This window comes from Ursus arctos, unplaced genomic scaffold (assembly GCF_023065955.2).
Source record: "Ursus arctos isolate Adak ecotype North America unplaced genomic scaffold, UrsArc2.0 scaffold_23, whole genome shotgun sequence".
In the NCBI taxonomy this organism is placed as follows: Eukaryota; Metazoa; Chordata; class Mammalia; order Carnivora; family Ursidae; genus Ursus; species Ursus arctos.
Window position 1 is genome coordinate 38,884,930 of NW_026622908.1, and position 22,151 is coordinate 38,907,080.

The 22,151-nt window shown below is 56.8% G+C and overlaps 3 protein-coding genes across 10 annotated transcripts in view; 2 read left to right on the forward strand and 1 right to left on the reverse strand.

Annotated features, from left to right (window-relative positions):
• The window catches only part of MYRF (myelin regulatory factor), a 33,218-nt gene extending 20,975 nt beyond the window's left edge, over positions 1-12,243 (forward strand). For 2 of the 8 annotated variants that reach the window (XM_057317167.1, XM_057317169.1), the window contains 17 exons: positions 82-192; positions 575-665; positions 1,055-1,255; positions 1,587-1,698; positions 2,227-2,336; positions 2,981-3,141; positions 3,215-3,287; positions 3,556-3,644; positions 3,939-4,007; positions 4,689-4,777; positions 4,887-5,078; positions 5,310-5,561; positions 7,068-7,170; positions 7,384-7,458; positions 7,820-7,925; positions 9,378-9,452; positions 9,665-12,243. In XM_057317167.1, the coding sequence (XP_057173150.1) occupies positions 82-192; positions 575-665; positions 1,055-1,255; positions 1,587-1,698; positions 2,227-2,336; positions 2,981-3,141; positions 3,215-3,287; positions 3,556-3,644; positions 3,939-4,007; positions 4,689-4,777; positions 4,887-5,078; positions 5,310-5,561; positions 7,068-7,170; positions 7,384-7,458; positions 7,820-7,925; positions 9,378-9,452; positions 9,665-9,745 (1,990 nt within the window). In that variant the 3' untranslated portion in view covers positions 9,746-12,243. Of the gene's footprint in view, positions 1-81; positions 193-574; positions 666-1,054; positions 1,256-1,586; positions 1,699-2,226; positions 2,337-2,980; positions 3,142-3,214; positions 3,288-3,555; positions 3,645-3,938; positions 4,008-4,433; positions 4,778-4,886; positions 5,079-5,309; positions 5,562-7,067; positions 7,171-7,383; positions 7,459-7,819; positions 9,453-9,664 lie in introns of those variants that run through there. The other 6 variants (XM_026487768.4, XM_057317164.1, XM_057317168.1 and 3 more) reach the window with 6 other exon arrangements.
• Positions 12,244-12,846: 603 nt separating this feature from the next.
• On the reverse strand, positions 12,847-16,021 carry TMEM258 (transmembrane protein 258). The gene is made up of 4 exons (XM_026487776.4): positions 15,839-16,021; positions 14,243-14,352; positions 13,529-13,666; positions 12,847-12,947 (listed from the first exon to the last, which is right to left on the reverse strand). Exons 1-3 carry the CDS (start codon positions 16,004-16,006, stop codon positions 13,540-13,542), a joined length of 405 nt encoding a protein of 134 aa, XP_026343561.3. The 5' UTR covers positions 16,007-16,021; the 3' UTR covers positions 12,847-12,947; positions 13,529-13,539.
• FEN1 (flap structure-specific endonuclease 1) lies at positions 15,958-20,448 on the forward strand. The gene is made up of 2 exons (XM_026487775.4): positions 15,958-16,300; positions 18,561-20,448. The coding sequence occupies exon 2, from the start codon at positions 18,582-18,584 to the stop codon at positions 19,722-19,724; it is 1,143 nt and encodes a 380-aa protein (XP_026343560.1). The 5' UTR covers positions 15,958-16,300; positions 18,561-18,581; the 3' UTR covers positions 19,725-20,448.
• The last annotated feature ends 1,703 nt before the right edge of the window (positions 20,449-22,151 follow it).

Here is a 22,151-nt window from a genome sequence, read left to right on the forward strand (position 1 = left end):
GCCTCCTGCACATTCCCGACTGTGCCCCTGGCCCTTCGAGGCCCCTCCCTGCCTCCTGAGTCCCCTGCCTCTCCTCTGCAGGGTCAATCTGCCCCCTGAGCAGGTCACGAAGGTGACTGTGGGGCGCCTGCACTTCAGCGAGACCACAGCCAACAACATGCGCAAGAAGGGCAAACCCAACCCTGACCAGAGGTGAGCAGGCTGGACCCCAGCCCCGGCGGGCCCTCCATTTCTGAGGAGGAGGGGCAGGAAGACAGCACCCGCTGCACACGGACCCATTTTACAGAAGAGAGACCTGAGCCTCACACCTAAGGCTATTGGGTTTAGGGTTGAGAGAGCAGAAGCCCTGCTTCTAGATAAGCCGCTCTGTGGTGTCCCAGCTGTGGGCCCCGGGGAATTTCTGCCCCCTAGTGGAGACTCGGGTTCCTCCTCTGTAGGATGAGGTGTGCGTGCCCTCTTGCCGCGGGGGGTGCTGGGAGCCTGGTGGGTGTACATGGGACATGGGAAGGGGGACCGGCGGGCAGGGGCAGGTGGGGCAGGACCCTGGGTGCCTCTAAACCCCTGTGCGCCCCAGGTACTTCATGCTGGTGGTGGCCCTCCAGGCCCATGCGCAGAACCAGAACTACACGCTGGCTGCCCAGATCTCAGAGCGCATCATCGTGAGGGTGAGGGCTACCTCCTCCCAAGGGATCAAGGGTCCTCCCCAGAGCTGGGAGAAACAGCAGCCAGGAAAAATCCTGGGGTTCTGGGGAGTCAGGAGCTAGAGTGCTGATCCTGCTAGGCCCTAGCTGGGTGGCTTTGGGCAAGTTCCCACACTCTGAGCCAGTGTCTCCTTCACAGGGGTGGAGGTGGACAAGACCTGGGTAGCCTTCTGAGATCCCACAAGTGACTGAAAGGGGCCACAGTGGGAGGGACAGTTGAAGTTGGGCATGGTGGGGTGAGGATCCCTGCCTGGAGCTGGAGGGGTGGCTGCAGGGTTTCCCCTTTGGCCAGGGCACTGCAGGTCCCCCGTCCCCTGAGACTGATCCAACCCCTTCCCCCCAACTTGTGCTAGGCTTCCAACCCGGGCCAGTTTGAGAGTGACAGCGACGTGCTGTGGCAGCGGGCGCAGGTGCCCGACACGGTCTTCCACCATGGCCGTGTGGGCATCAACACGGACCGGCCTGACGAGGCGCTGGTGGTGCACGGCAACGTCAAGGTCATGGGCTCGCTCATGCACCCCTCGGACCTGCGGGCCAAGGAGCACGTGCAGGAGGTGGGGGCGGGGCTCTGGGCTCTGGGCGGGACCGTGGGGCGGGGAGAGCTGACTTACCCGCGAGAAGCGCGGGTGGCCGGGTGGGGCCGCGAGGGGCGGATGGCTTGTGGGGGCGGGGCTCGTGGAGGGGCGGGGCCAGGTGGAAGGGCCTGGTGGCAGGGGAAGGAGGTGAGGGAGGCAGGCCCTAGATTCGTGCATCGCTCGACCCTGGTGCTGCCGGGTCTCCCCACCACGCTGCAGAGCCTGGGCTGCCGCCCTCTTGAGCTCCGGGGTTCACCTCGGATGGGCCCGGGAGGGGAGGGGTTCAGTCTCGGTGCTGGTTCCGGTGCAGGTGGACACCACGGAGCAGCTGAAGAGGATCTCGCGCATGCGGCTGGTGCACTACAGATACAAGCCGGAGTTTGCAGCCACGGCGGGCATCGAGGCCACGGCGCCAGAGACGGGTAGGGACCGGCCTGCGCGGACTGGGGCTGGGGCCCGGGAACCCGACAACCTCGGTCCTCAGTCACCCCGCCCCCGTCCCAGATCGCTGGAAACCCCACTCCCAGGAACCCCTCTCCTTGACTCCTGGAACTCCTACCCAAGGAATCCTGCCCTCTAGAAGCCCCACCCCTCAGCCCTTGGAAAATCGGGCCTCCCCGGTGCCGGGTGGGTCCCCCCTTGACACTGGAAGTCCGGGAATTGTGGTCCGGGGATCCTTGGCTCCTTAGGTGAATCCTGCCTTTATCTCTGCCCGCTTCCACTGGGATCCTTCCTCCCAGGAATCCACCCTTGCCCCAGGCGGGGGAACCCCACACCTGAGCCCCAGAATTGCAACCTTCTGAACACTTGTCCCTCGGAGCCCCCTGGTGCAGGACGCCTTGGATCCCAAATCTCTAGCCCCCAGAATTTCACCCTCCTCAAACCGGCCGCCTCCTTACATGATGGTGCTGTGGGCGTTCTCCACCCCACTTCCCCACCCAACTCCCCAGGTGTCATCGCCCAGGAAGTGAAGGAGATCCTGCCCGAGGCCGTGAAGGACACTGGAGATGTGGTCTTTGCCAATGGGAAAACCATAGAGAACTTCTTGGTGGTGAACAAGGTCTGCAGGGTGGGAGGACTGGGGGAGCCCAAACGCAGGGGGTGGGCCAGCTGGAGGGAGTTCATCTCCCACTTCGAGACTGGGAGCGCTGAGTGCAGGGGGTGGGGGCAGCCCAGTCTTCTCTCATGCAGCGTCCAGAGCCCCCTCCCCACCCCCCAGGGAAGGGTGTGAGCGTTCAAGGGCCAGCTGGGGACTCGGCTGCGTGGTCCACAGTGAGAGGAAGCCCACTGGGGGTCATTGTCCTCCCCTTAGAAAGGGGGCTAAAGATAGTCACTGCCAAGCCCTTCTCAGGTGGCAGTGGCAAGGCTCAAACATGGCTTATGGTGAGGATGAAGCTATATGTTTTGGTCTCGGCTGAATAGTAAGGAGCAAAGCGTGAGACACCACGTTCCTCAGATGAGAGGCTGGGAGCCTCTGAGAGACGGTGTTCTGACAGGGGTGGGAAGGGCCGTTCTGGCCGGAGCAGCGGTGCAGAGGTGGGAGTGCTGTTCGCAGGCAGGCACAGGGAGTTGGGGGCGGAGCTGGGGCCGGCCTGGGGAGGGAAGCTTGGAGGGCCTGCATGTGGCCGTGGGTCGTGGGGCTCCCCTGCTGCTCTCGGTAGCCCAGGGCTCCTGGGGGCTGACGGCGCCCATCGCCCGCGGCAGGAGCGCATCTTCATGGAGAACGTGGGTGCCGTGAAGGAGCTGTGCAAGTTGACGGACAACCTGGAGACGCGCATTGACGAGCTGGAGCGCTGGAGCCACAAGCTGGCCAAACTGCGGCGGCTGGACAGCCTCAAGTCCACGGGCAGCTCGGGCGCCTTCAGGTGGGGGTGTGGGCCAGGCAGGGGCAAGACCCCCTTCCCAGAGGCACCTCTGACCCTGGCCTTCTCGCTGCAGCCATGCAGGGAGCCAGTTCAGCCGGGCGGGCAGTGTCCCCCACAAGAAGAGGCCCCCCAAGGTGGCCAGCAAGGTGAGGGTGGACACGGGTGGGAGGCAGGGTGGACTGGGCCCTCCCTCTCCAGGCTCTCTTGACTGCGAGGGCTCCTCTCTCCCCCCAGCTCTCTAGCTCTCTGGCCCCGTTTCTCCTTCCTCTCCCTCTATCCACCCCTCTGCCCCCCACTGTAGGGATGAGTAGACCTTAGCACCCCTACCTCCAGCAGAGCCCACACCAAGTGACACCGTGGGTTCCCTAAGTCTGGCCCTTTTCTGCTTCTTCCCCTTTTCCTCTCGGTCCTCAGTCGTCCTCTGTGGTCCCAGACCAGGCCTGCATCAGCCAGCGCTTCCTGCAGGGAACCATCATTGCCCTGGTGGTGGTCATGGCCTTCAGGTAACTTGTGCCCCGGGCTCCAGGGGAGGCTGGCTGAGGAAGTGGAGCTGCCCTTGGGCCCAGGCCTGGAGGAAGAGGAAGATGTGGCTGGGAGATGAGACCTGGCTGAGGTCTCGGGGAAGGAAGTGGGCTGCCTCCTTCTGTCCCATGCCCCTGGGGCTGGGGAGACCCATTGAGAGGCATCATTCATTCGCAAGCCCGGCCCCTGGAGCCAAGGGCCACGGACCCTTCCCTAGAGAGAGGGCCGGGACCGTGGCTCCAGCTCTAATAGTGGCCCTTTTTTGTGGCTCCCAGCGTGGTGTCCATGTCCACACTGTACGTGCTGAGCCTGCGCACCGAGGAGGACCTGGTAGAAACTGATGGGTATGTCCCTGGAGGCCTGGCTGCCAGCCAAGCTGCCAGGACAGGCGGGGCTTTGGTGGGCAGCCCAGGGGCAGAGGAGTGTGGAAGCTGCTTCCTCCAAAGGGGACCGCGCCTTAGGCTTTCAGCTTGCCCAGGCTTGCAGGGGTGGGTGGGGAGGTCTCCCTGGAGGAGGGGTAGTCAGTTCGCAGTCCCCGCTGAAGCCCATGTTTCTACTCAGTGCTCCTTGAGGTAGCTGGGCCTCTGTGAGTCAGGGGGCATCTGAGGGGCCCAGGATGGAATGGGGAATCGGGGAGAAGGGCCAGGGTGGGACCCTGGGCTCTGTCTGCCCACTGTCACCTCAGCTCCGGGGCTATCTCTGACCGTGTCTTTTCTCTCTCTCCTCCCCTGCACCTGTCCCCCCTCCTTTTCCTCTCTGCCGCCCCTTAGCTCTTTTGGTGTGTCCACTTCCTGTCTTCTGGCCCTGCTCCGGCCCCAACACCCTGGGGGGAGTGAGGCCATGTGCCCATGGTACGTGTCTGGACCAAGCCCCCTCCCTCCTACCTCTGGCTCCTGCCACCCTGCTCCCTGCCTCTTTTCCGCCATCCCGGTCCACCTCCTCCTGTCCCTCCCGCTTCTCTGGGACTCCCGGCCTCCCTGTCCAGGCTGTCGCAGTCCCTCTGAGCTCAGCCCACCCCTCCCCAGCAGGTCCAGCCAGAGCTTCGGGACCACCCAGCTCCGACAGTCCCCCGTGACCACTGGGCTGCCAGGCACACCGCCCTCTTTGCTGCTGGGTGCGTGCCTGCAGTGGGTCTGGAGGGTGGGCATGGGGGGAAGGGGACTGTGTTCTGGGAGGGGGCTCAGCTGCCCGCCTCTAGCTCACGCAGCCTCTGGCTTCCTCAGTGACCACCGGCCTGACCAGCTCGGCCCCAGGTCCGGTCATCCCCACCTTGGACCTGTGCTCCAGCCACCCTTGCCCTGTCGTCTGCTGCTCCTCACCTACCCCCAGCCCTACCGCTGCCCCTAGTCTTGGCCCCAGCTTTAACCCTGGCCACGGCCTCAGCCCCAGTCCCAGCCCCTCCACCAACCGCTCAGGTATGGCTATCTCGGGTCCAGGGATTTTATGTGAGTCCAGAGAAAGGCCCCAAAGACTCTTTGGGGGGAGGGTATCCCGGAGCCTAGAATGAGGCTTTGGAGAAAGATTGGTGGGTCTCCCTGAGGGGACAAAGAGACAGAGGGGGGTCACCCAGAGTCTGGTGAAGTCCTAGAGAGAGCTGGACAGGAGGCAGCCAGTTCCCTCTTCTCAGCCTATTCCTCATTCTACAGGGCCCAGCCAGATGGCCTTGCTGCCCGTCACCAACATCAGAGCCAAGTCCTGGAGCCTGTCAGCCAATGGGATTGGCCACTCCAAGCATCCAAAGAGCTCAGAGCCTCTGGCCAGCCCTGCGGTCCCCTTCCCCGGAGGGCAGGGCAAAGCCAAGAACAGCCCCAGCCTTGGTCTCCATGGCCGGACCCGCCGAGGGGCCGCCCAGCCTGGCCTGAGCCCTGCTCAGCCCACTCAGGCCCGGGGCCAGCCAGGTACTTGCCCTACCCGCCCCCCAACTTCTCAGCCAGCAAGGCTCGCTGGCCAGGGTGCATCTCAGCCCAGTCACCGGAAGGCCTGGTGCAGGACCTTCAGTCCACAGACCTCTGCTGGGCATTGTGAAGTCCCGGCCGTCAGGCCAGCAGCCTTATGTCGCTCGCCTCAGTCAGTGCTCACACTTTCTACGGGAAGGGATCATTCCCGTAGTTCAGATGGGGAGACGGAGACGGGTCGTGTGGCCGGGCAGTGGCAGAGCTGGAATTCCATTCCACGTCTGCCTGATGCCAGGGCCCCAGAGCTCGCCGAGGAGGCCAGGAGCCTTCAGGGCTTCAGCCAAGTGGCTCTGCCCTAGATTCTGGGCCTCCTTACCAGCTTTCATTTGATGGGTTTTGCGGCTGAAAAAAAAACAGCTTAGAAACCGTGACTTGCTGAGGTTGAAGTTCAAAGTGATAGGGAAACCCCACAGGGCAGCTGCTCACTGGCCAGCGGTTTCCGGGGCTGCTGCTCTGTGGCTGGCTCTGCACAGGGTACTGGGGGTGACGAAGACGGGCACGGTCTAACTCCGAATTGCTCAGAGACCTGAGAACACAGCAGTGTGGTAGCGTGATGGGGCTCTGAGGAGATGTGCAGGCAGCCTGGTGACTGGGGAGGGCACTTCGTCCAGGCTGAGGTGGGGAGGTGATCAGGAAGGCCTCTCTGGAGGAGGTGACATTGGAGCTGAGTCTCTGAACGACCACTGGAGTTTGCCCAGAAGAGATATGAGAAGGGTACCTTCCATCTTGTCTGTATCTGGTATCTGTCCGTGACCCCAAGGACATGGGGTCCTCCGGGGGTCCTTGTGTGCCTGGGTTGTGCCTCATGGAGCTGAAAATGTGCCAGGTCCAGCAGATGTTCCATGGCCCCAGCTTCCGCTTCCTAGGTGGGGGCGGGGGGGGAGGCGGTCAGGCGCTAGCCAGCCCGTAGATGACCAGGAAGGGCTGCCATGTCACACTTCAGTCCCACCCCTACCCAGCCAGTCAGTCTGTGGTGGGTTCAAACACAGAAAGCCACAAGCCCTCACGAGTGGGGTGCTGGTAGGTGTCTAACAATTGGCCCTTGGGGGAAAAAAAGGCCCTGATTTGTGAATACTCCCACCATGGCCGACTTCAAGCTACCAAGTTGATGCCGCTGAACTGAATGTGGAGAAGAGATGTGTGCAGTCAGGAACAAAGAACTGCTTGTGGGCTACTAGAAGCCCCTAGCAAGGGATATGGAAGACCCATCCCAGCTCCTGGTGTTCAGGTTCTGTCAAGGAGGCAGACCTCAGGCTCATGGGAAGCGGCTCTCCGTAGTGCTGCTGGGGAAGAGGGTGGTGTGACCCTGACCATTATGGGGGTCTGGAAAGAGTAATCTGAAACTTATTTATACTAAGGTGTGAGTGACTGAATGCGAGCCTTGCAAGGAGCGGCTTGGCTGCTTCTTATTTGTATCCTGCCTTGTCACCCTCCTCCCTGCCCCCACAGCTTCTCTCCTTGCAGACCCAGTGCCCTCCCTGACCTCCATCCAGGTGCTGGAGACTTCAATGCCCATCACTTCCCAGTACTGCGCTCCAGGGGGTGCCTGCAGGTGGGCCTGGCTCCCTCCCTTCACCCCAAAGACAGATCCCCTCGGGTGACATGAGCCCAAGCAGTAAGATGCCCAGATGTCGTCACCCTCCCCCCACCCCAAGGGGGGGCAGCCCCTTTCCACAGGCTCCAGTACAGACTGGGGGCGGGGGTGTCCAGGCAAGGGGCTTCAGCAGGGTTGCCTTGGGCTAAGGAGCCACTTTTGCCCTTTCAGGCCTGGCAACTTCACCTACCACATCCCTGTCAGCAGCAGCACCCCGCTGCACCTCAGCTTGACCCTGCAGATGAAGTGAGTGTGGCACGGGGGCATGGACAGACACAGCGGTCCTCGGCAGCTGGGGGAAGGGGTCTGAGGGGGGACGCTAGCTGTATCCCTTGCTCTGTGCTTGACTGGCTGGGCAACCCTGGCAGTCTCTGGGCTTCAGCTCCTTATCTAGAAACTGCTGTTGCCTCCTGGGTGTGAAGAGCATGTGGGACGGTAGATGGGAAAGGGCTGTCTAGGGCCTGACTAGTAGGCGTCATTTTCAGGCTGTGTGAGGAATTGTGGCTTATTTCAGCGGGGTGGGGGGTCTTGTGGAGGGCTGGCGGGGGGCAGGGTGGGGTGGAGGAACTCGGAACCCCATTTCTGCGTTAATTGGGCCTCCCCCCAGCTCTTCGTCTCCCGTGTCTGTGGCGCTGTGCAGCCTGGTGTCAAAGGAGGAGCCGTGTGAGGAGGGGGGCCTCCCACAGAGCCTGCACACCTACCAGGACACCCAGGTAGGAGGCGACTGGGAAGCTGTGGGCCAGTCAGACCCCAGAGCTGCTGCTTCCCTGGCACAGCTGGACCCCCAAACAAGTGAAGAGAAGGAGCTGGGAGTCAGTGAAGGCATCTCCACAAGGGACCCTTTAGGCCCTGGGCCTCTGGGCTCACTGCAGAGTGTCTCCGGGCCCTGTCCTTGCTCCGTCCCATCCCTGGCCCTGCCCTGCCAAGAGCCCCTGGGAAGAAAACCGTCCCACCAGGACTATCCTGGGATGAACGCAGTGGTGGGGATGTGGAGGGCATTCTAGGAGTCCTTGGCAGGGAGAGCTAACCTTCTGTGTGCTCGGGGTCAGAAAAGCCACCCTAAAGTCCTGTTGAATGAAGACGAAACCTGCAGCAGGATTGGGGTCAGCTGGACAGGACAGTGTCCCAGGAGTAGAACAGCACGTGCACGGGTTTGGAGGCCAGGGAACGCGTGGCCTCCTGGCAGAGCTGGACACGTGGCAGGCGGCTAGGAGTCGGGAACCAGGAAGGAGCCGGGTCCTCAAACTCATGCGGGGCGGCGCGGCGGCATGATTGGTCCTCCAGTTTGGAAGCTCCCTCAGCCTGCCCTGTAGAGGCCTGCCTCCTGCTCTGACAACCAAATGACCATCACCCTTTCCTTGTCCTGTTCCTCACTGGCCACGTGACCCCCATGGGACCCAGAGTTGTGACTCTCCGCCCAAGTGAAGGGAGTTTCTTCTCACCAATTCATTTTATTCAACAAAAACATATGGGGGTCCCTCTGTCCCAGGCCCTGTGCTGGGCCCAGCTGTGGGGAGATGGGGGGGGTGGACCCATGCCTTGGAACATGCACTTGCTAGCTGGGGAGAAAAGATGTGCAGAAAATAACCTGAGAGGAGGCCGAGTGGGTGAGCACGGGAGTAGAGGGAGAGCCCAGCCAGCTGCTCACAGCATGTGGAGCTCAGAGCGGGAGGCCAAGCCAGAGCCTCAGCTGGGACACGGGAAGCCGTCTGAAGGTGGGCCTCAGGCTCCCCTGCAAGGGAGAGAGCACCACAGCAGGGGGCCCTGTGTGTCCATCCCCGCTCTGCCCCGCGATTTCAGGCAACAGCTCAGCTCCCTCATCTATAAGCCGCATGGCCTCATCGGGTTGGAGTGAGGATGGGGTTCATGAGATACTCCAATGTGCCTGGAGTATAACGGGGAGGAAAAGCAGCAAGAGACAGCAAGGCAGGGACCAGGGGAGGATGGCTAGGGACTTGTGGGTGCCTGGCTCAGAGTCTGTGTAAAGGGTGGCGGCCACCGCTCCCCAAAGCAGAACATGCTCCCTCCCTTCTCTCTTCCCAGCTCCGACTTTAGCCTCCAGAACACCTGCCTTGGAGCCCAGGGCTGCAATGACCCTGCTCAGGGCTGCTGGTTGGGATAGGGCCAGGGGGCTGTCTTCACCCCACCCTCTCCTCTCTCTCCAGGGCACTTCCCACCAGTGGCCAGTAACTATCCTGTCTTTCCGAGAATTCACCTACCACTTCCGGGTGGCACTGCTGGTGAGTACAGGCACCCCGTCTGTCCCCAGAGGTCCGGGCACCTGCATCTCAAGTGTGGGGCTTGGGGAAAGTATGTGGGGGGGGGCTCCCAGAGCATATGGCAAGACCTGTGGTGCAGTGTCAGGTGATATGGCGGGGGGAGGGGGAGTGCTTCCTGCCCTGCGCCCCCAGAGCCACCTCACCTGTTCCTGCTGACCCCACCCCCGACCCAGGGTCAGGCCAACTGCAGCGCGGAGGCCCCGATCCGGCTGGCCACAGACTACTACTTCCATTTCTACCGCCTGTGTGACTGAGCTGCCTTCCCCGAGGCGGCACCACAGCCAGGCCCGGGGCCCCGCGTGCCCCTTCCACACTGGACGCGGTGGTGTTACACTGGAGCCTGCCACCCGCCAGCTCTCTTGTTCACTGGCACTCCCTTGGAGAGACTGAACGGGGCTTGGCCCTCCCCACGACTGGGGAAACTGGAAGTCCTCACACTGGAGTTGCTGTTCCTGCCGGCTGCCCCTCACACACCACAGGGGGAGCCAGGGAGACCGCCAGGGGCCAGGACAGGACCACTTCGTATCTGTCCAGATACGGCGGTTGGAGGGCTGGCTGCAGGGGCCCTGGAGGCAAGGGTAAGCCTGTGATTGTCCAGAGCCTATGCTCCCACCACTCTCCCCTTTTGAGACTGCGAGCCACCTCTCTTTTGGAGTGGGGACCTGCTGCCTTTGATGTCAGCCAGGGACTTGGCTGGAGCCCTAAAAGACTTGGCTGGATCCACGAGTCAGCGGCGAGTACCCAGCCCTCCCCCTCGAAGCGGCTGGCTGGGGGGTGGCAAAGTGGTGGACTCTTTGGGGTTTGACTGTTACGCTGGACTTGGGACTTTTAAGCTTTAAGTGTGGTCCAGGAGGTCTCTTCTCCCTGGGAGCACTGGCTCCCAAGAGCTCCCAGGGCCGCTGAAGCCAGCCCTGGATGGGTTGGACAGACCTGTGCCTTCTGTACACTTAGTGCCTGGCCGAACCAGTCGGGGGGCCAGGGGGCCGGGTCAGCCTTGGACCCTTGAACCTGGAGTATCCTGGAAGGGAGGTTCCCCGTGACCTGCCCCCCCCCCCCCCATGGGTGTTGCGGCCCCATGGCCTGGGCTTCTGGGAGCTCCAGGGCTTGCAACGGTATCGGTGACCCCTCATTCTCTGAGCAGAGGAGCAGGAATCCCTGCAGGGCAGCAGGCTGGTCTTGGCTGGTGCGTGGAGACAAATAGCTTTTGCTGTTATTAATGAAGTAATTACTAAAATGCACTTAAGCCAGGGCAGGGGTGGAAGGCTGGAGGTGGAAAGGCCAGAGAAGTGCAGAGCCCTGGGGAGACACTTAGAGACAGGGCCCTGGCTCCATCCTAGGGAGGCTTGAGACACCCATCCCACTCCCGACCACTAAGACTCTGGCTTCTCCCTCCTCCCTTGTCTGCCAGCGACCTTGTCTCCCCAAATCAAGGGTTCCCATGTTGGGCTCAGCTAGCCAGCTGGACAGACCGACGCCAGGCAGGAGGCTCCATCTCCGCCCTCTCCTCCCAGAGGTGGAGCAGTGGGCTTGTGTTACCCAAGAAGTCTTAACCCAAGTGCCAATGTGAAAGTAACGGTTCTTAGTGGGAGCCTGGAGCGTTCTGAGGCCACACTCAGGCTCACGGAAGGAGCGTGGAAATCATTGAGCCACGTCTACACGGGTTCATAAGGGGGACAGGAATTGCCATCCCTGCCCTGTGGTACTCTGCCACCTCTCTGGACACCAGGCCTTACCCCTCTCTGACCTATCATTCTCAGCTGTGAATGGGAGTCCTTTCTGTGGGGAGCTGAAATCCTGAAGAAGCCTGTGAAGTGCGGGCCCCCTTCTGCCCTGGGTCTCAAAGCACTTATCCTCAGGGGAATTGGGGGATAGGGATACCCTGTCTCCCAGCTCTCTCCCCAGTGTGGCTCCACTCCCTCCTTCTGAGGTAGGAATTACATGGCTCCCCACACCATGCAGGGGGCCAGGCCTTACTTAGGACTACTCTGTTCTCTCCCCCCCAAAACTGGGGGGAACTCTCCCGAAATGCCTTAAAACTGCTGAGCCCCACTGGGGCTTCCTCAGTGAGGGTGCCTGTCCTTGGACTGTGGCCCCTCAGTCCTTAACTGGAAAGTGACCCTCCACTGCCCCCTGGAGTCCTTCTGGACACAGCATAGCCCCAATCTGGTTAGCAGCTGGCTGTTTCCATGCCTGAGGAGGGGTCCTCGGTGCAAGGATTGGGGCCAAGCTGGGGCTCCAAGCTGCTTGGGCAGGATGGGGGGTCAACCTTGGACCAAAGTTGCCTTAAGCCCATGAAGGTAAAAGGGCTTCAGGGAAGGGGAGTGGGTCACCTGCTGGAGGCTGACAGCTGCCCGGCTGGCACTGGTAAGTGGGTGTCTTGGCTCCATTCCCTCCGTGGGGTCCAGCAGCCATCCCTCCCTTCCTCTCTCCCCTTTGGCATTTATTCCTATAGCCACTGGGCTAATCTCCCCCAAGCTTCAAGCTGTACATAGGGCCTCTCAATGCACAAGTCCCTCTGCCCATATTGTACCCCCCCCAGTAAAAGCCTGCATGTGCATAGAGCGCCCCTCCCTCCCAGTTAACTCCCAGTTCCTGTCCCTGAGTGCTGACTCGTATTTATCGTGTACCAACTCTGACTCTGGAGTGGGCCGAGGGAAGCAGCCCTGGGCCTGCTTGCTTCCTGTCCCTGTTCTTTTCTTCTGAAGTAAATATACGTATATAAATAAATGTAAAAATATGGCTTTGTATCTGACCTTGCCTCCCCATCTCTTCTTGAGACTGTTGTGGTGGGAGATGAGTCGCCTGTGGGGCTGAGACCAACTGGAGTCTCTGGGGTTCCTGAGCCAGATGGATGCCTTGTATCCCATTACCCTCCTTAGCTTCGTGCTAGGCTTGGGAACAGGATCAGCAGCCCCCTCCCCGAGCCACATCCCATGGACCTACTGCGGCCCCACCTGGGTTAAAGGAGTCACCCTAGGGTAAACCTCCTCTGGGGACAAGCTGAGCCTTGTGAAGGTCCCCAGCACACAGAATGGTGGCCACACTTAGAGGATGGGACTGGCTCAGGGCAGACTTGATTGGTGTGGGTTCCCAGAGAAGTCTGCTCTAAAAAACACAGAAGAGGATAGGCCTGGCCCCCTCCTATCCCCAGAGCTTTAAATTCCAAGGACAGACACCCCTCGCATACCCGCCTCACCCCTCACAGGTAGAGAGAGAGTAGGGCTTCCCGGCAGCAGGAACGATCTGAAAGGCAGAAGAAAAATGGGAAGGGGTGGGACCAGGGAAGTCACATAGGTCCCGGCGCCACTCCACCACCACCCCACCCCTGCGGAATGGGCGCCAGACGGGAGCGTCACGCGTCTGCCTTTATTGGTAGCAGCAGGTGGGACACTCCAGCAACAGTAAAAAAAATTAATTTACAAAAGCAGGAATTCAGAGAAGCCGCCTGGTTGGAACCTGAAAGAGGAGAGGGGGTATCAAAATGAGACCGATGACCCTTCTTTCCACCCCCTTTTCTCACTGGACCCTGTGCTCCTGGGGCAAGGGCTGAGGGGCACACTACTCTGAAGCTGAGCCACCAAAACCGATTCTCAGTGACCTGTTCAGTGGATTATCTGCAGCAAGGGTTTCCGGGTTTTTCTTCATCACTGTCAAGATTTTAATGACTGCAAACAGTCAAACTAACCACGATGGTATGGCTTGCAGCAAGTTCTAAGTCCCAGATTCTGACCCCCTTCTAATTCATTCCGCAGCGGCCACTCTAGGTCAGTGGTGTATGGTGTGTAAGAACGCAAATGTAGAACACGGGAAGACTGCGCCCACAGCCCTATGAAGTATATCCCAGAGCCCGATCAAGGCCCTGGGCAGTGTGCAGAACTTAGAATGACAATGTAGGTCACAGATCCCCACACGTGTCTGGTGTCCCTCTCCACTCTGCTGAGTCTGTCACCACTAACCAAAGTGTTGCACAGGCCTGAGGACCCTGCTGATGGGGATGCGGGAAGCTTCTCTAGTGCCCACCCTGTCACAGCTCTTACCCTTTGGAAGCTCATACGTAGATGCCAACCCAGAGCAGGAGGAAGAGGACTCCAAAGCCCATGAAGAGCGAGGCCACCAAGGAGATGAGGAGCTCTTTGTAGATATCCCGAGTGTACTTGGTGGAGGTAACCTCATAACTGGAGGGTGATTAAGGAGAAGCAAAGGGATGGACTGCATAGGACAGGAAGCCTGGCCAGTGCAGCTCTGGGAAAAAGGTACAGAGTGAGGGCTTTCTAGAAAGCTTGCCTGGCTAAGTGTCGCCAGGAAGAGCAGCTGGAGAGATGCCCTGGACTCTGTTGCTCCATACCAGCCCTCAATCGCCCGTGAAGAAAATCAGGCCCAGAGGGGTTAGGTCATTTGTTCCAGGTCACACAGCTAGTGAACAGTGGAACTGGCACTAGCCCTCAGATCTCCTGCCGCCTGAGCAGACCCTTCTTTTACCACTTTTCCAACTTCAGATCCCCTATCCCCAACCTCTAGTCCAGCCAGGCCTTCTGTTCACTATCCTGGAAATCTGAAGAGCAAACTGAGCTCCCCTGAACTTGGGAAATAAGGCCTGACCTTGGACATCAACAGCTTTTCTTCAACCTCCTTACCTTCCCCCTACCCCCACACCAGAGCAAAACCGGCAGGGTGCATGTACCCAGCATGGTTTCTCCCTCGGTTTCCCACATTGCTAACTCTGGCCCACTGGCTGCTCAGTAAAAGGATACACGAAGAACCAGGCAGTAAAGAACATGCCAATTGCCAAGAGCACCACGGTCAGATGGGGGAAGACAGCAGGGTTCACTGGGCTGGTGTATCTGCTCATGGCCTCGAGCTCCTAGGGGAGGGCATGAGATCAGAGCTATCAAAGAATCGCAGGACTTCAACCTGAGGGAGGGTGTGAGGTCATCAAGGAGCCCCCTTCTTCTAGGACTGTTAAAGGTCTGTTTCAGCCTGGGAAATATGGAAGTCTGTATTTCCAGCATCAAGCGATTCCATTTGGAAGTGACAACAATGACATTTTAAACTAAGGTGATGCTTTGCTTTTTCAACATGAGACAAGAAGGGCAGCTGAGAGTCTGAGGCTGACACAGAAGGTGACTGATTAGCTATCGACCAGTGGCCCCTAACATTTTTTGAGACCACTGATGACTATGAAAAAAATGTGATAAAAAGTATGGATCCTCCCCAGGGTAAACCACAGGCAAGAAAAAGTTTGCCTATAATTTTAGGAGCCACGTCTGTAGACACCAAGCTCAGAATCCTGCTGTAATTCAGAGCCTGGGCCAGGACCCAAATTCAACTACTCTATCTGTATTCTTCACACTATGCTATTACAGAATCTACTGGCCAAAGACTTCAGTTAATAATCTGGCTCTACTGAATAACAGGACTCTCAGTAAAGTAGTTATAATAACACCACTCACAGAGTTGATATATGATTTAAGAAAGATGACCAACGTCAAAGCATCTAGCTCACTTCCTGGCATAGAGTAGTCCTTCAAAAGGTGTTTGTTTCCTTCCCAAGCTTACAGGGAAGATTATGAGATAATGCTTGTGAAGCAGGGCCGTAAACCTAAAGTTCTGTACAAATGTTGACTTCCATTGTCACTCACTAGCCAACGCTCCTAAAGTCCAGAACATAACAACTCTAGAGAAATAAATTGACCCCATTGTTCTAAGAGACACTGGAATTCAATTCAGTAAACATGTATGCCCCCCCCCACCCCCAAATGAGAAAGACAATCGCTGCCATTTATTCGGCCTCCAATTGCAGGCCCTGTGTTTGGCGCTGGGAATACAAAGATGAATAGACATCATCCCAGAGCTAGATGCGCGTCAGACGGTGGTCACTAGGAGGCGTGGCAGATAACAAAGAAGTCCATGACATGTGGCAAGAGGTCTGTACAGAGGTTGTGGGAGCTCCCAGGAGAGAGCGGCCGAGTGCCTGAGAGACTTGGATGTGCTTCACCAAGAAGGTGACATCCGCCCTGGGCCTTGCAGGATGAGTAGGAGTTCAGCAGGAGGTAGAACTTTCCAAACAGAGATAACACCTTAATCACAGGTAACAGAGATAAAAGCTCAAGGTATTAAAAATGCACCTCACACGCCTCACCCCTTAAAAGTCGCGAGATCAAAACCTCAGCCGAACGAGTCCAGGGCAAGGGGCTTCCCTTCCCACCCCTTAGCCCAAGCCAGAAGATACAGGAGCCTCCAGCTGTCTGGATCTCGGGCGTCTGAGGCCTTCGCGAGAGAAAGGGGGTGTGGAACGGGCCCCAAGGGCGCCCCACAGGCCTGTCCGGACCGCCCCTCAACCCCCTCACCATTTTGTCAGGCACAGGGTCATCCGCCGATCCGCCACCGGAATAACACGTCGGCAGGAGCAGGGGCCCTGTTCGGCCGGAAGAGGAAGTGCGCCCGCGCGAGTGGCATTGTGGGATTTGTAGTCCTGTGGGTTCAGGGGTAACGGGGGCTGGGACCTGTGGGCGCATAATGTGGGGCTGGGGCAAGCGATGGAGAAGGGTAGGGCAGAGCCGCTGAGAGGGCTCGTTCTCCCCGGCGGGACTGTTTGCCACAAGGGGAACTGGCCGAGGGGGTCGGGGCCTGCACCACACTTCCCAGGAGGCTGTGCGCGGCGTCGGGTCACGTAACGGGAGCGCGGGCTTTGGAAGGCGGCGGAGCGGGACGGGATCCGCGGCTGAGCTGAGGAGTGTGCGGGGTTGAGCACAGTCCTGGGTAGCACCGGACGAGCGCTAGCTGTCGAGGCCTCGCGCCACAAAGGCCAGGTGAGACCCCATGGGAAGGAAGCGTCTCCGAGGGCGGCGGGGTCCGCCTCGCGCTGGTTGCTGTGGGGGACCTCCGTCTGCCGCGCGCGGGGCGCAGACCAGAGCGCGGGCCCGCCACCTTTCCGCTTGGACCGGTCGCCTAACCTCCGAGAGTCTTGGTTCATTTGTGGAAGGAGGGAAATAGCTTCCACCTTAGGGGGCCGTTGTGTATTTCGACCAAGATCCTGGATGGGAAACATTTTGGAGACTTCACTAGTTTAGACCCCTTTCCCACCTCCCTCTGTTGCGGGCTGTGGGAGGCTGGCCGGCCAGCAGACACTGAGCCCTCGGTAAGCCTTTTAGCAAAGCAGCCAGCCTGAGGCCGGACCCAGAGGATCGAATGGCTTCTGCGGGAGGAACGGTTCCGAGGACCCAGTGTATGGCAGGAGCTAGGGGATGGCGGGAGGAGGGCATGGCTGAGCAGCAGTGAGAAAGGGCAGGCCTTGTCCCAGCCTTGACATTGGCCCCCAGACTGAAGGTAGGTTGGGAGGCAAAGCACGGAAGATCTTGACGCCAGGTTGAGGTGTTTGGACTTAAGTAGAAGGGGGCATGTAGCAGCATCACTTACGCCTTAGAAGCCTGTGAAAAGTGGGAGCAACGAAAAGGTCTTAAAAAAAAATGTCTAGTGTAATAGTTCTTGAAGTGTTGGACACGTACCACCAGCGGGCACACGATGACTTTAAATGGCACCCAAAAAATCCCTTTTAATAGTCACATTTAACACATTTATAACGGATGTGACACGGACATTACTGCTTAAGAGGAGTTCTCTTTTTCAGCCTACCTTAGTTTTTAAAGCAATGGTGTTCATTTAAAGAAAATAGTGAATGAAAGTACAGGTTTTAGATGAAAGTGGCAAAAAATTGTGAGGGTCGTTTGGATCTGACCGTAGTTTGGGGAAACACTGCCCTGGGAAGTGCTCGTGGAGGGGCCTGAACCACAGAAGTGCAGTATGGTGCTGAGCGCCTATAGCCTGCCAGGCTCCTAGATCAGGACCTAGGGTCAGGTAGGAGCCATGGAGTTCACATTTCAGACTCAGTGTTGGAGACAGGATACAAAGGGAAAGACTAAAAATTCCCAGCAACATCATGGTAGAAGTGTCGATGGTGAGAGGGATACTGAAGGGAGACTCGAGCAGCAGCAGTTACGAGAAAGCCACATAACTCCCGTTCAGATATGTTGTTCTTTGCCAGTCCTTCTTCAGGGCTACTGTACGAGTCAGGATTCTCCAGGGAAACAAGATACAGGATATGGACATATATAAGATTTATTTTAAGGAGTTGGCTCAGGTGATTGTAGAGGTTGGCAAGGTTGGAAATGCTCGGTTTAGAAACTCATGCAGGAGTTGATGCTGCGGTCTTCAGGCAGAATTTCTTTGGGAAACCTCAGTTTTTGCTTCCAAGGCCTTCCAACTGAGTGAATGAGGCCCACCCGTATGATGGAGGGTAATCTCCTTTGCATAAAGCCAACTGGTGATAGATGTCGAAAATAACTTTCACAGCAACACCTGGGTTAGCGTTAGAGTAAATAACCGGGTGCCTTAGCCTAGCCAAGTTGGCACATAAAACTGACCATCACAGCTGCTAAGAGGCGGGGAGCCAGAGAAATGAGTTTGGGGATGTTCGGTGACTGGCAAAAAAGTACAGAGGAGGAACGTATGAGTTGTCAACGAACTGGCAAGAAGATAGATAACTCGTGTTTATTTTGCCACTGTGCACATTCAGCCTTGTATTATGGTTGCTTTTGTACCTGTGTCATCTCGTTGTCGTCTTTGTTCAGCCAGTATTTGCTTGTCCTTCAGGGCTTGGTTCTGTCATTACGATCCCTGGGCTCCTCAGGCCAGGCCAGGCACTCTCCTCTGGACTTGCAGGGTCCTTGATCCCAGTCAGTTTGTAGGCCTTACCGCGTGCAAGCCCTGTTGCTGCCTTATCCACGAAACCGTAAATCCGTCGACATCAGCAGGATCTTATTCCTCTTGACACCCAATTTTCCCCCCAATACTCAGGAAGCCTTAGTATTAATTGAGGGGACTCCCTTGCTAGACAGTAAGTTTTTTTGCGAATGGCGACTTTGTCTTGTTCATCTTTTCATCCTCTGCGGTCCCAAATTGGCGTCCTTTTTGTTGTGCTCAGTTTGTTCAGTTGAAGGCATGAAGTTGGTGAGATAGCACCAGTTACAACCCTTGATCCTCCTCTTCTTATTTTACTCCTTCCTTTTTTAGCTGTCGCTCCTCTGCATTGCTATGGGAATTCAAGGCCTGGCCAAACTGATTGCTGATGTGGCCCCTGGTGCCATCCGGGAGAATGACATCAAGAGCTACTTTGGCCGCAAGGTGGCTATTGATGCATCTATGAGCATTTATCAGTTCCTGATTGCTGTTCGCCAGGGTGGGGATGTGCTGCAGAATGAGGAGGGGGAGACTACCAGCCACCTGATGGGCATGTTCTACCGCACCATCCGCATGATGGAGAACGGCATCAAGCCCGTGTATGTCTTTGATGGCAAGCCGCCACAGCTCAAGTCAGGTGAGCTGGCCAAACGCGGTGAGCGGCGGGCTGAGGCAGAGAAGCAGCTGCAGCAGGCTCAGGCCGCCGGGGACGAGGAGGAGGTGGAAAAGTTTACTAAGAGGCTGGTAAAGGTCACCAAGCAACATAATGATGAGTGCAAGCATCTCCTGAGCCTCATGGGCGTCCCGTACCTTGATGCGCCCAGTGAGGCCGAGGCCAGCTGTGCTGCCCTAGTGAAGGCTGGCAAAGTCTATGCCGCGGCCACCGAGGACATGGATTGCCTGACCTTTGGCAGCCCCGTGCTAATGCGGCACCTGACTGCCAGTGAGGCCAAGAAGCTGCCCATCCAGGAATTCCACCTGAGCCGGATTCTGCAGGAGCTGGGCCTGAACCAGGAGCAGTTTGTAGATCTGTGCATCCTGCTGGGCAGTGACTACTGTGAGAGCATTCGGGGCATTGGGCCCAAGCGGGCGGTGGATCTCATCCAGAAGCACAAGAGCATCGAGGAGATTGTGCGTCGGCTTGACCCCAACAAGTACCCCGTGCCAGAAAATTGGCTCCACAAGGAGGCCCAGCAGCTCTTCCTGGAGCCCGAGGTGCTTGACCCAGAGTCTGTGGAGCTGAAGTGGAGCGAGCCCAATGAAGAAGAGCTTGTCAAGTTCATGTGTGGTGAAAAGCAGTTCTCTGAGGAGCGAATCCGCAGTGGGGTCAGGCGACTGAGCAAGAGCCGCCAAGGTAGCACCCAGGGCCGCCTGGATGATTTCTTCAAGGTGACTGGCTCGCTCTCTTCAGCTAAGCGCAAGGAGCCAGAGCCCAAGGGATCTGCTAAGAAGAAGGCAAAGACTGGGGCAGCAGGGAAGTTCAAAAGGGGAAAATGAACGAGTTTCCCCTCACACTCCTTGACCCCAGAATATCTGTTTTATCGTACCCGCAAGAGCTAGCACTAGAGAAAGTTCTGGGGGCAGGGAGGGGATTGCATTGCTTCTCTAGCTCTACCCTTCTCAGTAGTGCTTTTCCCTTTTGTACTTGATCTTATGGCAAGAAGGCCACAGAGCTACTTTGTTTTCTTCTTTTTTAGCTCAGGAAAGTATGTCAGGCTCAAAACACCTCTCAGGCAATTTAATGGACTCTGAATCTATTGTTAAATGAAAGTGCTAGCAAGTTTTGAAGAGGGAGTGGGAGATAAATGGTAGAGACAGCAGACTGGACAAAAATGATTCCCTAGCTGACCGGAGTGGTGGTGGAAGCAGACTGCACTTCTCTCTGGCTCAGCCTTGACCTGCCCTGTGGGACAGCCATCAGGAAGACCGAGTCTTAACAGATGGGGAGAGCTGCTGAGAACTAAGACAGGCAGGGAGAACTGGAGTCCCTGGAGTTGGCAAGAAGGGTCCGATTACTGGTTATGTGTCCTGGGGTGGGCAGAAACTTGAACTTGTTATGTAACTTGAGTCTTCACAGTGGTTATTTAGAGACGTAAGTTGGAGAAATCCTAATGTCCTCTCTGAGGCAGTCAAATGAGTTGAGACTTTGGGATAAGATGCTATTTTCATGTGCTGTTTTTGTTTTAAAGGTATGAGAAAAGAGTCAATAAAATTATAAAAGTAACCAGAATGTCATGTTCTCTGAAAACATTTGAAAACATCTCAACTGTCCCCAGGCTTCAGGCAGTATCATAATGTTCTTTTCCACCCCCGGAGGAGAACACCCCAGAATTGTACCGTTACAAGAAGTTTGAGAGTGGCCACAAGATGGCACCACACTCCATAGAATGGCTAAAGCAGCTTTGGCGGTACTTAAGCCATTTGGAGGAGGATGCCTAGTTTAACTTAACTAGGAAAGAAGTTTTAATAGATTGAATGGGTTTCTAGTTTCCCACCTACTGTGTGAGATTAAGGGGCTCCTTTGAGAAAGCCTCACAGTTTTGATCAACTACTTTATAGCGTACGAACATTTACCTTACCAGTTTATAAATTGTGAAAAAACTGTCCAGAAATTACTTTCCTGTTCCTTTTGTGACATCAAATTCAGGTTGCCGTTTCCCTTAGAGATGGAATGTTCTAAAAGTTTTATAATCCTGATAAACCTTGGTGGGGAGTTTCTAATTTTTTAGCATTCCTGTCAGTGCTGTTTGAAGTTAACAGGCAACACGTAAGCAGTCTGAAATTTAAACTGCCAATATTCTAACAGATTAAGCAGGTAGAAGACTGAAGGCTGGTGGTTTTCAAAATTGCTAACGGGGTAACCTATTTTTCAAGTGAAATCTTGTGTGGAACCTCAGGATATGAGCTTCTCTGGTTGAAGCAGGAGTGGGACATAGTCTCCCCAGCAGTGCCCTCGTACCTAGGGAACTCCCACTGGTGTAGACAGAAAGTTCTATTCGAGGGCAGGGATTTTGGTTGTGTTCACTGCTGTATCCATTAGTTGAATGGAACGGGTTTTCTCAGATTGGCCCAAGCCACACTACTTTTGGGAGTGCCAAGTAATCTGATTCTAAGTCTGTGGTAATGATGATGGGGCCCAGAGGCGGAAAGATGTCTTAGGGAGTGATGGCCTCAGTGCTGTAGCTCTAGTTAAGGGCTCGTACCCTGTGGTAGTCAGACATGTAGAATGGTTTTCTTCTGGTTTTTTATTTTTTAAAAGATTTTATTTCGGAGAGAGTGGGCGTGTGTGTACGAGCAAGGTGGAGGAGGGCAGAGGGAGAAGCAGACTGCTTACTGGGCATGGAGTCTGACCTGGGGGTCAATCCCAGGACTTGGATCATGACCTGACCTGAGCCAAAGGCAGATGTTTAACCAACTGAATCACCCAGGCGCCCCTCCTCTTGTTTTTTTTCCAATTGAGTTTTTTCTAGTTTATTAACCACTCACAGCACACTGCAGGGAAAACCAGTTCTGCAAATTTTTACCTAGCATGTTCTAATGTTCTTGCTCAAAGGGAGCTGTTGTAGCAGGACTGAGGTTAAAAAGGCATTGCTTTGCAATCCTGCTCTGAAACATTGCGCCTGCAGGGAAAGATTCAGGCAAAACAAGAGACTTCTAGGGACTACCTGCATGGAGACTAGAAACAAGGTCAAAAGGGTGAGGGTATTGCCTCCTGATAGGAGACGCATGCACACCTGGCTAGCGTATCCGGGCAGTCTAGCACTTGAACATATGGGGGTCATGAGAAGGGGTTGGCTTTCCTTTTCCTTGCTGTAGTCTGCCTGTGCCTTGGTATTCTTTTGGAGGATCCTTATGTTCCTCTGCCCAAAGGCTTTGTGCAAAGGAGAGTCTATTAGGGAACTCAAAAAGTCAGAAAGTTCCAGC